At 41.4% G+C, this 13,412-nt stretch overlaps 2 protein-coding genes across 2 annotated transcripts in view; one reads left to right on the top strand and one right to left on the bottom strand.

The window, feature by feature from the left end:
- The window catches only part of LOC103510820, a 22,009-nt gene extending 13,477 nt beyond the window's left edge, over positions 1 to 8,532 (top strand). The window contains exon 3 of the mRNA XM_026824793.1: positions 8,366 to 8,532. Coding sequence (XP_026680594.1) covers positions 8,366 to 8,532 — 167 coding nt within the window. The remainder of the gene's footprint in view (positions 1 to 8,365) is intronic.
- A 748-nt stretch (positions 8,533 to 9,280) lies between these two features.
- The window catches only part of LOC113468116 (protein XRP2-like), a 10,109-nt gene continuing 5,977 nt past the window's right edge, over positions 9,281 to 13,412 (bottom strand). The window contains exons 5-7 of the mRNA XM_026824787.1: positions 9,626 to 9,670; positions 9,386 to 9,491; positions 9,281 to 9,289 (exon numbers count right to left, since the gene is read on the bottom strand). Coding sequence (XP_026680588.1) covers positions 9,281 to 9,289; positions 9,386 to 9,491; positions 9,626 to 9,670 — 160 coding nt within the window. The remainder of the gene's footprint in view (positions 9,290 to 9,385; positions 9,492 to 9,625; positions 9,671 to 13,412) is intronic.

The following is a 13,412-nucleotide window of genomic DNA, read 5'->3' on the forward strand; positions in this document are numbered from 1 at the left end:
GGGGGTAGTCTCGGGATCCCAATTAACTCCGGGGGGACCACATAGTCAGAACCTTCAGAGCGCATTTGTTCTCATATCTCATATACTCTTACTAAGGTCGCCGATCTCACTCGCCCTCTTAAATATGGCTCTGCTATGCTTACAATTACAATAGATATTCTAGAGTCGTTTCATCCAAGTACGTACCACCTATATATATGTAGAAATAAGGTTTAAACAATTTATGTGCATAAATATGCACGTCTGCTTTCATTACTCTCTGTAAACAAGTTTTCTACTTGTTCTTCTTATTTCATCTATCTTTTGTCCTTGTAAATGCATTTTAGGTATATTCCAAAGGTGTTTTATCCAGGTACCTTGGAATAAGGTTGAAACAATATTTTTATGTAACTATGCATGCTATTAGCTATCTGTTAGTCGCACGCACACGCACCCAAATATTCCCAAACAATGTCCCTCCATGACGCTTCATTACATGATAACAATAATATATGGTCTTAAATAATTAGTAATGATGTAAAATCAATATAATAGCTATTGTATCGATCTAATATCATGCTGATATGGGCTTATATTAGGCCAGCCACTCACTATCAGCTAGACTTGATCAGGTCCGTTTGTCAGGTAGACATGACAGGTACACCTGATTAGGTCCACCTGTCAGGTAGACGTGACAGGTACACCTGATCAGGTCCATCTGTCAGGTCTACCTGATGTCCTGATACCTACCTAATGTCCTGATACCTGATGAGCGCACTCACTATCAGATACACCTGACAGGCGGATCTGATCAAGTGTATACCTGTCAGGTCTACCTGATAGTGAGTGGCTGGCCTTAGCCATCATACGGTAATATACCTATGTACCTCCTTACATAACACCGAACAATATTGTTCAGTGTTTCAATAGATCAGTTGCGCTTACTTGGGTGATATTTCAAAGTCATAGAGCAGGAAAAATAAGGAAGAACTGAATTTTTCTTTTTCTTCTATGACTTCTAGATCCCGAGATACATCGATTAAAAAAATACCGGTAAATCGTGAACTTTGACGTCACGGCATACGCTCCCGTAGGTGATGACGTCATAATTTAAGACTCCCGCTTCGTTTGTTTGTGCGCAAGCGTTTCTGCGCATTTTGACGTGAAATCTGACGTCACAACTATTTGAACTTTTTCATTAGAACAGCAATTAAAAATTCAATTTTCGACCTTTTAAAGTTACTTTTTCGGAGTTTTGACCTCAGATTTGGATTTTTCACAACATTTTACGTAGGAATCGACCTTTTATTAATAATATTTTCCCATTTGCAACTCCTCCATTTTTTTCGTATTAACAAAACCAGACCGTGTGTGGTAGGCTTTAGATCAAATTCAGCAGGTAGCAAGGGGTGCCTGAGAAACTTTCTACTTGAACTTTCCCAAAACTCTGGTAGGGTAATTGCTCTGGTCTGATAAATTTATTGGTCCCAAATTTTGTCCTAACCTTTTCCTTTCTTCCTTTTCCTTTCTTCCTTTTACTTTGTCATTTTATTTCTATTCATCATCAAATCTTAACTGTCCTTCCGTCCTAATTCTTATAAGTAAGGACTCTGGTAGGGTAATTGCTGTGGTCTGATAAATTTATTGGTCCCAAATTTTGTCCTAACCTTTTCTTTTCTGCCTTTTACTTTGTCATTTTATTTCTATTCATCATCAAATCTTAACTGTCCTTCCGTCCTAATTCTTATAAGTAATAACAATAACCAACCCCTCCATTAATGAGGATCCAACAGAGAATGCCAACCTAGTTAGCTTGATGGAGGGTAGCGCTTCTGTCTATAAGGTCGCAAGTTCGATTCCCATCTGGGTCGCAAGTTCGATTCCCACTGAATATCTCCGGAGGGTTTCCACAGGTGACATATAGTACACTAGTCATCTGTTATTTGGTGCTCCGCAACAAAAAGTTTGACAACCGCTGATCTAATATATATATATATATTAGGTACATTATAAATTTGTTTGAGAAGATTGTATTGGATTGGAAAGATGAAGATTGGAACAATAGGTACTCTGGTAATTTGGTAAGTTGCTATCGCTGGTTCCTAGGATAGGAAGCTCCAACTTACCTATGCAGATATAATGTAATTACTTCCTCCAACTTACGAGTATGTTAGCTATGTAGATGTGTATGTAAACTTGTAAACTAAGCTCAATTCTTCAACATCCTCTGTTTATTAAAGGATGTATTGGATAAGGATTGTTATGTGATTCATCTGAATGTAATCAACACCAAACATAGATCCATGAGTCGACATAGGTGAGTTTGAGAGGAACAAGTAGGTAAAGAACTTTGATAGAGGGAACTGCCAAGGTTCTATCGTCCCGAAATCGAAGAGAGAAGGAAGACAGAATAGGAGAATGCCAGCCGTTCCGAGGGCGATCATTATCCGTTTAGGATAAAATCCACCCCGGGCGGTAATCGAACCCGCGATCAAGCACTTATAAGGCAAACGCGCTATTAACCAAGCTAACTAGGCTGACTACTATGGCTTTTTACATAGTGCAAGCACAGAGCCTCTATTATTTCATGTATTAGGTACCTACCTACCTCTACCTCTTACCTAGGTATTCAATTGGTATTGAGAACTATAAAGTTACATTACCTATTTAGAAGTTTTCCCCTTATACATTTTTATTCGCAGAGGGAACTGTAACTGCTAAGGTTCTATCGTCCCGAAATCGAAGAGAGAAGAAAGACAGAATAGGAGAATGCCAGCCGTTCCGAGGGCGATCATTATCCGTTTAGGATAAAATCCACCCCGGGCGGTAATCGAACCCGCGATCAAGCACTTATAAGGCAAACGCGCTATTAACCAAGCTAACTAGACTGACTACTATGGCTTTTTACATAGTGCAAGCACAGAGCCTCTATTGTTTCATGTATTAGGTACCTACCTACCTCTTACCTAGGTATTCAATTGGTATTGAGAACTATAAAGTTACATTACCTATTTAGAAGTTTTCCCCTTATACATTTTTATTCCAAGTTCTATTTTGTCAGACTTGCGGTCATCGCTCGTGATTTGGGCGCTTAGAAGGTCATTAGGTCAGGACGTTAGGTCATAGGGAGCAAACTCTTGGCATAATGTGGTTTGGCGTCTTCATCCACACAAAAACTCGCGAGTATCAACATAAAATTTGATTACTCACACACAAATACGTGAAATACAGAGGATTGCAACCGCAAGAATAGCTGATGTTGTGAATGGCCTGTTGGCCTGTGGGTTTTCATCATCACATAGTCCAAATTTGGCAGCTATACATAAGAAGATACCTATGTATGCGAATACCTATTCAATAGGTACATACTACTTATCACGCTAAGACACCAATCACGCTAAGACAGTGTTGCCAGATGTACGGCAATTACCGTATTTGTACGGTATTCGAGCTTTGGTACGATATAATGTGTATGGTAATGAATTTTACACGATAAAATGTACGATAATTTGCTTTAAAAGTACGGTACTATGCAAAAATGTACGACTTTATAAAAGTGGCATACGGTAAAGTACGAATGTCCTTGCTAAAGAAATAGCAAAGGTGGGGTGCGAAGGGCCTCCACTCGTAAAAAAATTATAGCCAGAACCAAATGTCAGCCAAAAGCAATTATCCCGGGGCTGATTGAGGGGCTGACAAAAAACGCCGACAGCATCTCAACACGGGAAAAGGCGAAGAAAAAGAAGATTATAGGATAACGAAAGTAAAAAAAGTTAAAGAAAGGGCCCCTTGGCCTCCCTAAATCCGGCCCTGGTGTACCGTAGAGTTCATAAGGGCATTTTTACCTTAGCTAATACTAATAATTACCTCACGAGGAATGGTAAGTAGGTGATAACTACCTCGCAAGATCCAATCGTACATGCCTAGCACCTAACAAGAGTTCCATTAATGCGAGTAGGTACTTGGGTACCTACCTAATTATCTATCTGTTACTCGTACCTACATAAATTATCTCCCTTTGAATTGTACTCTTATTATTAGTGGATGTGACTTTTTCCTCATTTCTCCTTGAATATTGTACAACCATTAGTGGATGTGCAATTTCTCTTATCCCTTCTTTTTTCTAGTTTCTACCTACCTTTGTACCTACCTACCTATCTACTGGGGTTTATTGAGGGGAGCGCCCGAGAGTTCAAAGAATGATACACCGGGGGGGGGCTCCAAATTTTCGAGCTCCGTCCCACAGTAAAGGAGCGAAGATGAAGCCCTGGGGGAAGTGCAAGCAGAGAGCCTCTATTGTTTCATGTATTAGGTACCTACCTACCTCTTACCTAGGTATTCAATTGGTATTGAGAACTATAAAGTTACATTACCTATTTAGAAGTTTTCCCTTATACATTTTTATTCCAAGTTCTATTTTGTCAGACTTGTGGTCATCGCTCGTGATTTGGGCGCTTAGAAGGCCATTAGGACAGGACGTTAGGTCATAGGGAGCAAACTCTTGGCATAATGTGGTTTGGCATCTTCATCCACACAAAAACTCGCGAGTATCAACATAAAATTTGATTATTCACACACAAATACGTGAAATACACAGGATTGGAACCGCAATACATTTTTATTCCAAGTTCTATTTTGTCAGACTTGCGGTCATCGCTCGTGATTTGGGCGCTTAGAAGGCCATTAGGTCAGGACGTTAGGTCATAGGGAGCAAACTCTTGGCATAATGTGGTTTTGGCGTCTTCATCCACACAAAAACTCGCGAGTATCAACATAAAATTTGATTATTCACATTCACACACAAATACGTGAAATACAGAGAGGATTACAACCGCAAGAATAGCTGATGTTGTGAATGGCCTGTGGTTTTTTATCATCACATAGTCCAAATTTGGCAGCTATACACAAGAAGATACCTATGTATGCGAGTACCTATTCAATAGGTACATACTACTTATCATCACATAGTCCAAATTTGGCAGCTATACACAAGAAGATACCTATGTATGCGAGTACCTATTCAATAGGTACATACTACTTATCACGCTAAGACACCAATCACGCCTAAGACAGTGTTGCCAGATGTACGGCAATTACCGTATTTGTACGGTATTCGAGCTTTGGTACGATAATGTGTACGGTAATGGATTTTATACGATAAATGTACGATAATTTGCTTTAAAAGTACGGTACTATGCAAAAATGTACGACTTTATAAAAGTGGCATACGGTATTTTCAGCAAAATTGTACGGTAATCTCAGCTGACCTTACGATAAATATACGATAATTTGCTTTGAAAGTACGGTACTATGCAAAAATGTACGACTTTATAAAAGTGGCGTACGGTAAAGTACGGTATTTTCAGCAAAATTGTACGGTAATCTCAGCTGACCAGTCTGGCAACACTGGCAGGAGAAGTAAAAATGTACGATATTTCTAGCAGTTTTCAAATTTTCTAGCAGTGTACGGTAATTCGGGAGGATCAATCTGGCAACACTGCGCTAAGACCGTCTGACAGACCTACATAGATCTGCCATACCATAATAACGTGTGTGGCTGAAAAAGCTTGAGATCCACAGGTCTGATGCTTTTTCCTTCACACACGTTATGTCCGTCACTCACGCTCACACTGTCTGACAGATCGCCGTCTCACAGACTTAGGTCCGTCATACCATCTTAACGTGTGTGGCGGAAAAAGCTCGAGTTCCAGGTCTCATGGTATTTCCGCCATTATGTCCGCCAGTCACGCTCAGACCGCCCGACAGACCGCAGGCCTACGACCTATGTCTCTGAGACAATCTCAGCATTAGTGACTTTGCCTCAAAATTCATCCTTTCACACGTATTTTTTATTCCAGGAATCCGAAGGCCCTGTCGCGAGATGTGAGCAGCGAAGATTACTACTCGAGCACAACCGACGTCAAAAGCGAATCGTCCACACTGACCTACGAGGATTTGATGCAGCTTCAGCATCGCAACCGCTACTCCTTCAATACACAAGGGCACCTGAAACTCGACTATTCGCACAACTGGAACAAGCTTGGCAAATACATCGCTAATTGTGGATGAGACTGTTGGGACATCTGGGCTGGTGATAAGCTTACTATCCCCGCCAAGGAGACATCTGCGGAAAATCCAGCTTTCAACCTGAAGTTCAAGTCTAGGGTCATTTACACTTATAGTGCCTACACGAAACATACACGGATGGCAATAATACTCTCTTGGTATTGTGTTGGCATGTTGGAAATAATAATAGACTCTTGAATGGAAGGTATTGGTATTGGTATAAGTAGGGAGTAGGGCCATCGGCTATAATAAACGCCCTTGGTCACTGCGACCTGGTTAGATCTTTTGTGTCATTCCCTATAAATGGAAGGTAACTTCAGGCCGGAGGTGTTCTCGACCACTTAACCCTTAGAGCTCCATTCGATGACAAGTTTCGCGCTTCCTCAAAGTAACCTGAACCAAACTGAGAGGGGGCGACAAATTGTTTGACTGCAGTAATCACCAGGTCCCAATGACATGGTGCATTCAACGTGTTTTTTTGGGGGTAAGTGTACCATTTATTCGCCCACTTAAAAAACGTACCATTTATTGGCCCACCTGCCCACATTTATTTAAAATACAAACGTTGGGACTATCTAACCTAGGTATGATAAGAGTACAAGACAGGTAAATCTTGGCAAAGATTAGATCAGCTAGCGTAGACGACCTAATCACCTGGCAATCTAAAAAAACTACTTTTCTCTAGTTGGGTCCCTTGGTTCTAAAATAATATTAGAATCGGTGAATCGGAAATTTTGTACGGTTATTTATGCTAATAAAATAAAAACCTATGGTAGATGTGAAATTCGTATCCTACTGGAATCAGAATATCCCACTAACACACAAAATATCCCACTCTGAAATCAGAAAATCCCACTGAACAGAATGGTGTGAGTCTTGTGCTTCTCATTGATCAGAAACAACCCTAATTCTTGTCTTACTGGAATGAAAATATCCCACTGAACATTCGAAATATCCCACTGACACACAAAATATCCCACTCTGAACTCGGAAAATACCACTGAAGAGAATGGTGTGAGTCTTGTGCTTCTCATTGGTAAGGAATAACCCTCATTTTTATCCTACTGGCTTCAAAATATCCCACTGAACACAAAATATCCCACTCTGAACTCAGAAAATCCCACTCAACACAAAATATCCCACTCTGAACTCAGAAAATCCCACTGACACACAAAATATCCCACTCTGCACTCAGAAAATCCCATCTATCAAACCTAAAAAAATCCATTTGTGAAACTGGATATGAGTGAGATTTTGCTTCGCCAGTTGCTAGTTTGTTTCGTGCATAGTGCGTTCTCCTATTGTCTTACATTTCCTTATTATCCTCTTACATTGATCCATTGGGAGGCCCCACTAAGGCTGGGTGAGATTAAGGTGAGGAGGCGGATAACTTGTCGCCGAATGGAGGGTAAAACCCCCGTCAGCACTAAAAACCTCAAGACCCCGTTCCGTTCCTATCCTACTGGCTTCAAAATATCCCACTGAACACAAAATATCCCACTCTGAACTCAGAAAATCCCACTGACACACAAAATATCCCACTCTGCACTCAGAAAATCCCACTGAAGAGGACAAAATAAAAACCTATGGTAGATGTAAAATTCGTATACTACTGGAATCAGAATATCCCACAAACACACAAAATATCCCACTCTGAAATCAGAAAATCCCACTGAAGAGAATGGTGTGAGTCTTGTGATTCTCATTGATCAGAAACAACCCTAATTCTTGTCCTACTGGAATGAAAATATCCCACTGAACTTTCGAAATATCCCACTGACACACAAAATATCCCACTCTGAACTCGGAAAATCCCACTGAAGAGAATGGTGTGAGTCTTGTGTCAATTAAATGATTAACCATAGAAAGGAAAAGTGGTACATAAACATAATGGATACTTACCACAGATAATGAAATGAGTTAGAGATTGGTGAGAATGAAAGTGTTAAAAGTGTTTTGGTTATTTATCTCGGATGCTGTGGGGACGAAAGTTAGACTCTAAAGGGGCAAGGAGATTCTTCAGTTTCAGTGTTATCCTAAGTAGGTGACAATGACTTCGGTCCGTCGCACATTGGAAGCGTACCTAGTTGCGCGACTTTTAGTAGCCAAACCTATGTATGAAAATGATATCATTTTCATACATAAGCTCTCTATCATTTTCATAGGTTTGTTTTTTCAGGCGACTCTACTCGACTGCGGCGCGGCGTGTAAAAGGGGCAAGCCTAGTCTGGCATGCAAGCCCACGGAGAGAGTTTGCTAAATTTAAATAACCATTTTACTGAATGAGAATAATCATTTCTTTCTCTCCTCCTGATTTCAGACAACCGCGACATCTACATGTGCCCGGAATTCCGAGATCTGGACTGTCGCCTGTTGCCCCCGGGACCTCCCCTTCATCGCCCCCACTGGAGACTTGAATCCGACCTTCCTCCCCCTCCCTCCTCCCAGTACAACACCAAACATAGATCCATGAGTCGACATAGGTGAGTTTGAGAGGAACAAGTAGGTAAAGAACTTTGGCAGAGGGAACTGTAACTGCTAAGGTTCTATCGTCCCGAAATCGAAGAGAGAAGGAAGACAGAATAGGAGAATGCCAGCCGTTCCGAGGGCGATCATTATCCGTTTAGGAACAGGTAATGATAAGTAGTATTTTAACTACATCTGTCTGACTCCCCATAGTAGTTTGTTTCTACCTTAAGTTCAGTACCAGGCTAGCTTGCTGGGACAGTAGTTTGTCTGCCTTGTAAGCGCTAGGTCGCGAGTCCGACAGCCCGGGGAGGATTTTATCCTGACCAGATAAGGTTCGTTCTCGGAACGGCTGACTTTCTTCTATCCTGTACTCCTCTTTTCTCCGCTTTCAGGACGATAAAACCTCTGTTGTTAAAGCCTCCTCTATCAAACCATTTTTACTTTCCTTATGCTATAAGAAGGAAAGTAATGTAATCGGGTCAAAATTTCGATGGTCAGTTTTTAGTGTTAAAACACGTTTTGAGGTCCCTAGAGCCTAAACTTTCCTTATCCTATAGGAAGGAAAGTAATGTGATCGGGTCAAAATTTCGATGGTCAGTTTTTAGTGTTGAAACACGTTTTGAGGTCCCTAGAGCCTAAATCCAAAGTTTCAGCCATTGGTCCGTGTGTGTGTCTGTCTGTCTGTCTGTGTGTCTGTCTGCCTGTCTGTAAACAAAATATCTCGAGAACGGTAAGAGCATCATTCAATAGGATGAGGAAATAGCTGTCAACCTGTCTGTAAACAAAATATCTCGAGAACGGTAAGAGCATCATTCAATAGGATGAGGAAAGTCGTGTGATGTTCATACCAGAGATTTTTTTTTTTACTTACATCCTTATTAAGAAGCAGTAGCTTCAGGAGAAACGTTTTGGCGTCATTCAGATTCTGTAGGATGAGTACGAAGCAGGTGTCCGTGTTGTAATGGGAGAATCCGGATGTCTTGGGAATTTGACTTTTTTACTTACATCCTTATTAAGAAGCAGTAGCTTCAGGAGAAAAGTTTTGGCGTCATTCAGATTCTGTAGGATGAGTACGAAGCAGGTGTCCGTGTTGTAGTGGGAGAATCCGGATGTCTTGGGAATTTGACTGAGTCCAGGATCGAACGAGAGTTTGTGTCTGGAAGAGAAAAGTGGTGAGAAACAACATTAGTTGATTGATGGTAGACTTAGTAACTTTGTGAAGGTTCATTTTAAGTATCTAAATATGAAAATAACTTTTACTCTTCACTGGTTTTGGTTGAAGGGAACTGATAATTTCAATCCCATCAATTGAAAAAGTACCAACTTGTTCAGATTTGTGTACAGGTACCTATACCTACTCGAACCTATTATTTAAGCACCATTATTGTAAATAGGTAGGCACTTACAGTAGGTGGTTACCGATTGGTCCTATAGTAGAAGTACCTACCTACTCGAACCATTTATTTAAGCACCATTATTGTAAATAGGTAGGCACTTACAGTAGGTGGTTACCGATTGGTCCTATAGTAGAATCTTTATGGTAAGGGTTGCACAATAGATCAGTTGCGCTTACTTGGGTGATGTTTCAAAGTCATAGAGGAGGAAAAATGAGGACCAACGGAATTTTTCTTTTTCTTCGTCTTTAAGGTAAGGGTTGCATCGTGCAGGGATTGTACCTACATGTTTTGCATATTGCATATCTAAGTTATTTACAGGCGAACATAAATTTTTAGCCATAGCCTCATAGGTGCCATTGTATTGAAAATTTTGGTTATTTAGACACATCCACCATTTAAAATATCCATTGTCCATTGAACTACCAAGGTTTATTTTTTCTTCTAGCATTCTGTCTCTTCTAGTCTCTCTCTCTCTCACCTGGTCAGTTGTTCAGGCAGGCATTTGATATTGAAGCAAAGGTCCAGGTTGAAATTGTAAGGCAAATAGCACCGGCAACACTGCGCTAAGACCGTCTGACAGACATACATGGATCTGTCATACCGTATTAACGTGTGTGGCGGAAAAAGCATGAGATCCAGGTCTGATGCTTTTTCCTTCACACACGTTATGTCCGCCAGTCACGCTCACACTGTCTGACAGATCGCCGTCTCACAGACCTAGGTCTGTCATACCATCTTAACGTGTGTGGCGGAAAAAGCTCGAGTTCCAGGTCTCATGGTATTTCCGCCATTATGTCCGCCAGTCACCCTCAGACCGCCCGACAGACCGCAGACCTACGTTTCTGAGACGGTCTCAGCGTTAGTGACTTTGCCTCAAAATTCATCCTTTCACACGTATTTTTTATTCCAGGAATCCGAAGGCCCTGTCGCGAGATGTGAGCAGCGAACCATACCATAATAACGTGTGTGGCTGAAAAAGCTTGAGATCCACAGGTCTGATGCTTTTTCCTTCACACACGTTATGTCCGTCACTCACGCTCACACTGTCTGACAGATCGCCGTCTCACAGACTTAGGTCCGTCATACCATCTTAACGTGTGTGGCGGAAAAAGCTCGAGTTCCAGGTCTCATGGTATTTCCGCCATTATGTCCGCCAGTCACGCTCAGACCGCCCGACAGACCGCAGGCCTACGACCTATGTCTCTGAGACAATCTCAGCATTAGTGACTTTGCCTCAAAATTCATCCTTTCACACGTATTTTTTATTCCAGGAATCCGAAGGCCCTGTCGCGAGATGTGAGCAGCGAAGATTACTACTCGAGCACAACCGACGTCAAAAGCGAATCGTCCACACTGACCTACGAGGATTTGATGCAGCTTCAGCATCGCAACCGCTACTCCTTCAATACACAAGGGCACCTGAAACTCGACTATTCGCACAACTGGAACAAGCTTGGCAAATACATCGCTAATTGTGGATGAGACTGTTGGGACATCTGGGCTGGTGATAAGCTTACTATCCCCGCCAAGGAGACATCTGCGGAAAATCCAGCTTTCAACCTGAAGTTCAAGTCTAGGGTCATTTACACTTATAGTGCCTACACGAAACATACACGGATGGCAATAATACTCTCTTGGTATTGTGTTGGCATGTTGGAAATAATAATAGACTCTTGAATGGAAGGTATTGGTATTGGTATAAGTAGGGAGTAGGGCCATCGGCTATAATAAACGCCCTTGGTCACTGCGACCTGGTTAGATCTTTTGTGGGTGAAAATTCAAACACTCAGTCTGTCCTACCTATGTTGTCAGAGTGTCCAATATTGGCCATTACAGTTCAATTACACCATTAAGCTTAATTTACACCATAGGTAATGCATAATTTCCCTCAGGATCACATCTCAGATTCCTGTGGTTTCAGATAACCATTAGGTACTTGAAACAGAGGATTTGGTTTTGAATAAAAACAAGATTCGAGTAAACTACCTTGATGGTATTCAATTCAATAGTAAGTGTACCTCTGATTGATTGATCTACATTCAATTAAAGCATTATAAATCGATTAACCTCAATTACCTGGTACTTAACCATCGAATCTGAGCACCTAGGTATGATAAGAGTAGGTACAAGACAGGTAAATCTTGTCAAAGATTAGGTCAGCTAGCGTAGTCGACCTAATCACCTGGCAATCTAAAAAAAACTACTTTTCTCTAGTTGGGTCCCTTGCTCCCTTGGTTCTAAAATAATATTAGAATCGGTGAATCAGAAATTCTGTACGGTTATTTATGCTAACAAAATAAAAACCTATGGTAGATGTGAAATTCGTATCCTACTGGAATCAAAATATCCCACTAACACACAAAATATCTCACTTTGAAATCAGAAAATCCCACTGAACAGAATGGTGTGAGTCTTGTGCTTCTCATTGATCAAAAACAACCCTAATTCTTGTCCTACTGGAATGAAAATATCCCACTGAACTTTCGAAATATCCCACTGACACACAAAATATCCCACTCTGAACTCGGAAAATCCCACTGAAGAGAATGGTGTGAGTCTTGTGCTTCTCATTGGTAAGGAATAACCCTCATTCTTATCCTACTGGATTCAAAATATCCCACTGAACACAAAATATCCCACTCTGCACTCAGAAAATCCCACTGAAGAGGATGGTGTGGGTCTTGTGCTTCTCGTTGGTGAGGAATAACCCTCGAAAATCCCACTGACACACAAAATATCCCACTCTGCACTCAGAAAATCCCACTGAAGAGAATGGTGTGGGTCTTGTGCTTCTCGTTGGTGAGGAATAACCCTCAGGAGGTGCTCAGAATACTGAAGAATACTTGCCCGCTCTCTCGTGTCCATTTGTGAAACTGGATATGAGTGAGATTTTGCTTTGCCACTAGCTAGTTTGTTTCGTACGTAGTGCATTCTCCTATTGTCTTACATTTCCTTATTATCCTCTCTTACATTTCCTTATTATCCTCTTACATTGATCCATTGGGAGGCGCCACTAAGGCTGGGTGAGATTAAGGAGGTGAGGAGGCGGATAACTTGTCGCCGAATGGAGGGTAAAACCCCCGTCAGCACTAAAAACCTCAAGACCCCGTTCCGTTCCCACTTCTCTCTCGTGGCAGAACCATGTACTGATCTTCACTTAGGAATATGTCGATGGCCGCCTGAGAACACAAAGAGGAGGAACAGAAGAAATCAAGAAAGAATAGTTAAATAATCAAGAGATAGAGGTTAATAATAAAATGAAAAAAAAAAGGTTCAAGTTACCTAAAGCTGCGTCCCCACATATAGTCGACACCGTCGATCGACGAGGTGTCGAGGCAGTGTACGGTTTCAGTCGACGGCGTTGACAATGTTTGGACACACCTTAAGGCCATGACTAGCCAACCTAACGCCAGCCACTCACTATCAGGTAGATATGATAGGTACACCTGATCAGGTCCACCTGTCAGATCTCCCTGATATTGAGTGGCTGGCCTAAGTAAG

Source organism: Diaphorina citri, unplaced genomic scaffold, assembly GCF_000475195.1.
Source record: "Diaphorina citri unplaced genomic scaffold, Diaci psyllid genome assembly version 1.1 scaffold648, whole genome shotgun sequence".
Classification (NCBI taxonomy): Eukaryota; Metazoa; Arthropoda; class Insecta; order Hemiptera; family Psyllidae; genus Diaphorina; species Diaphorina citri.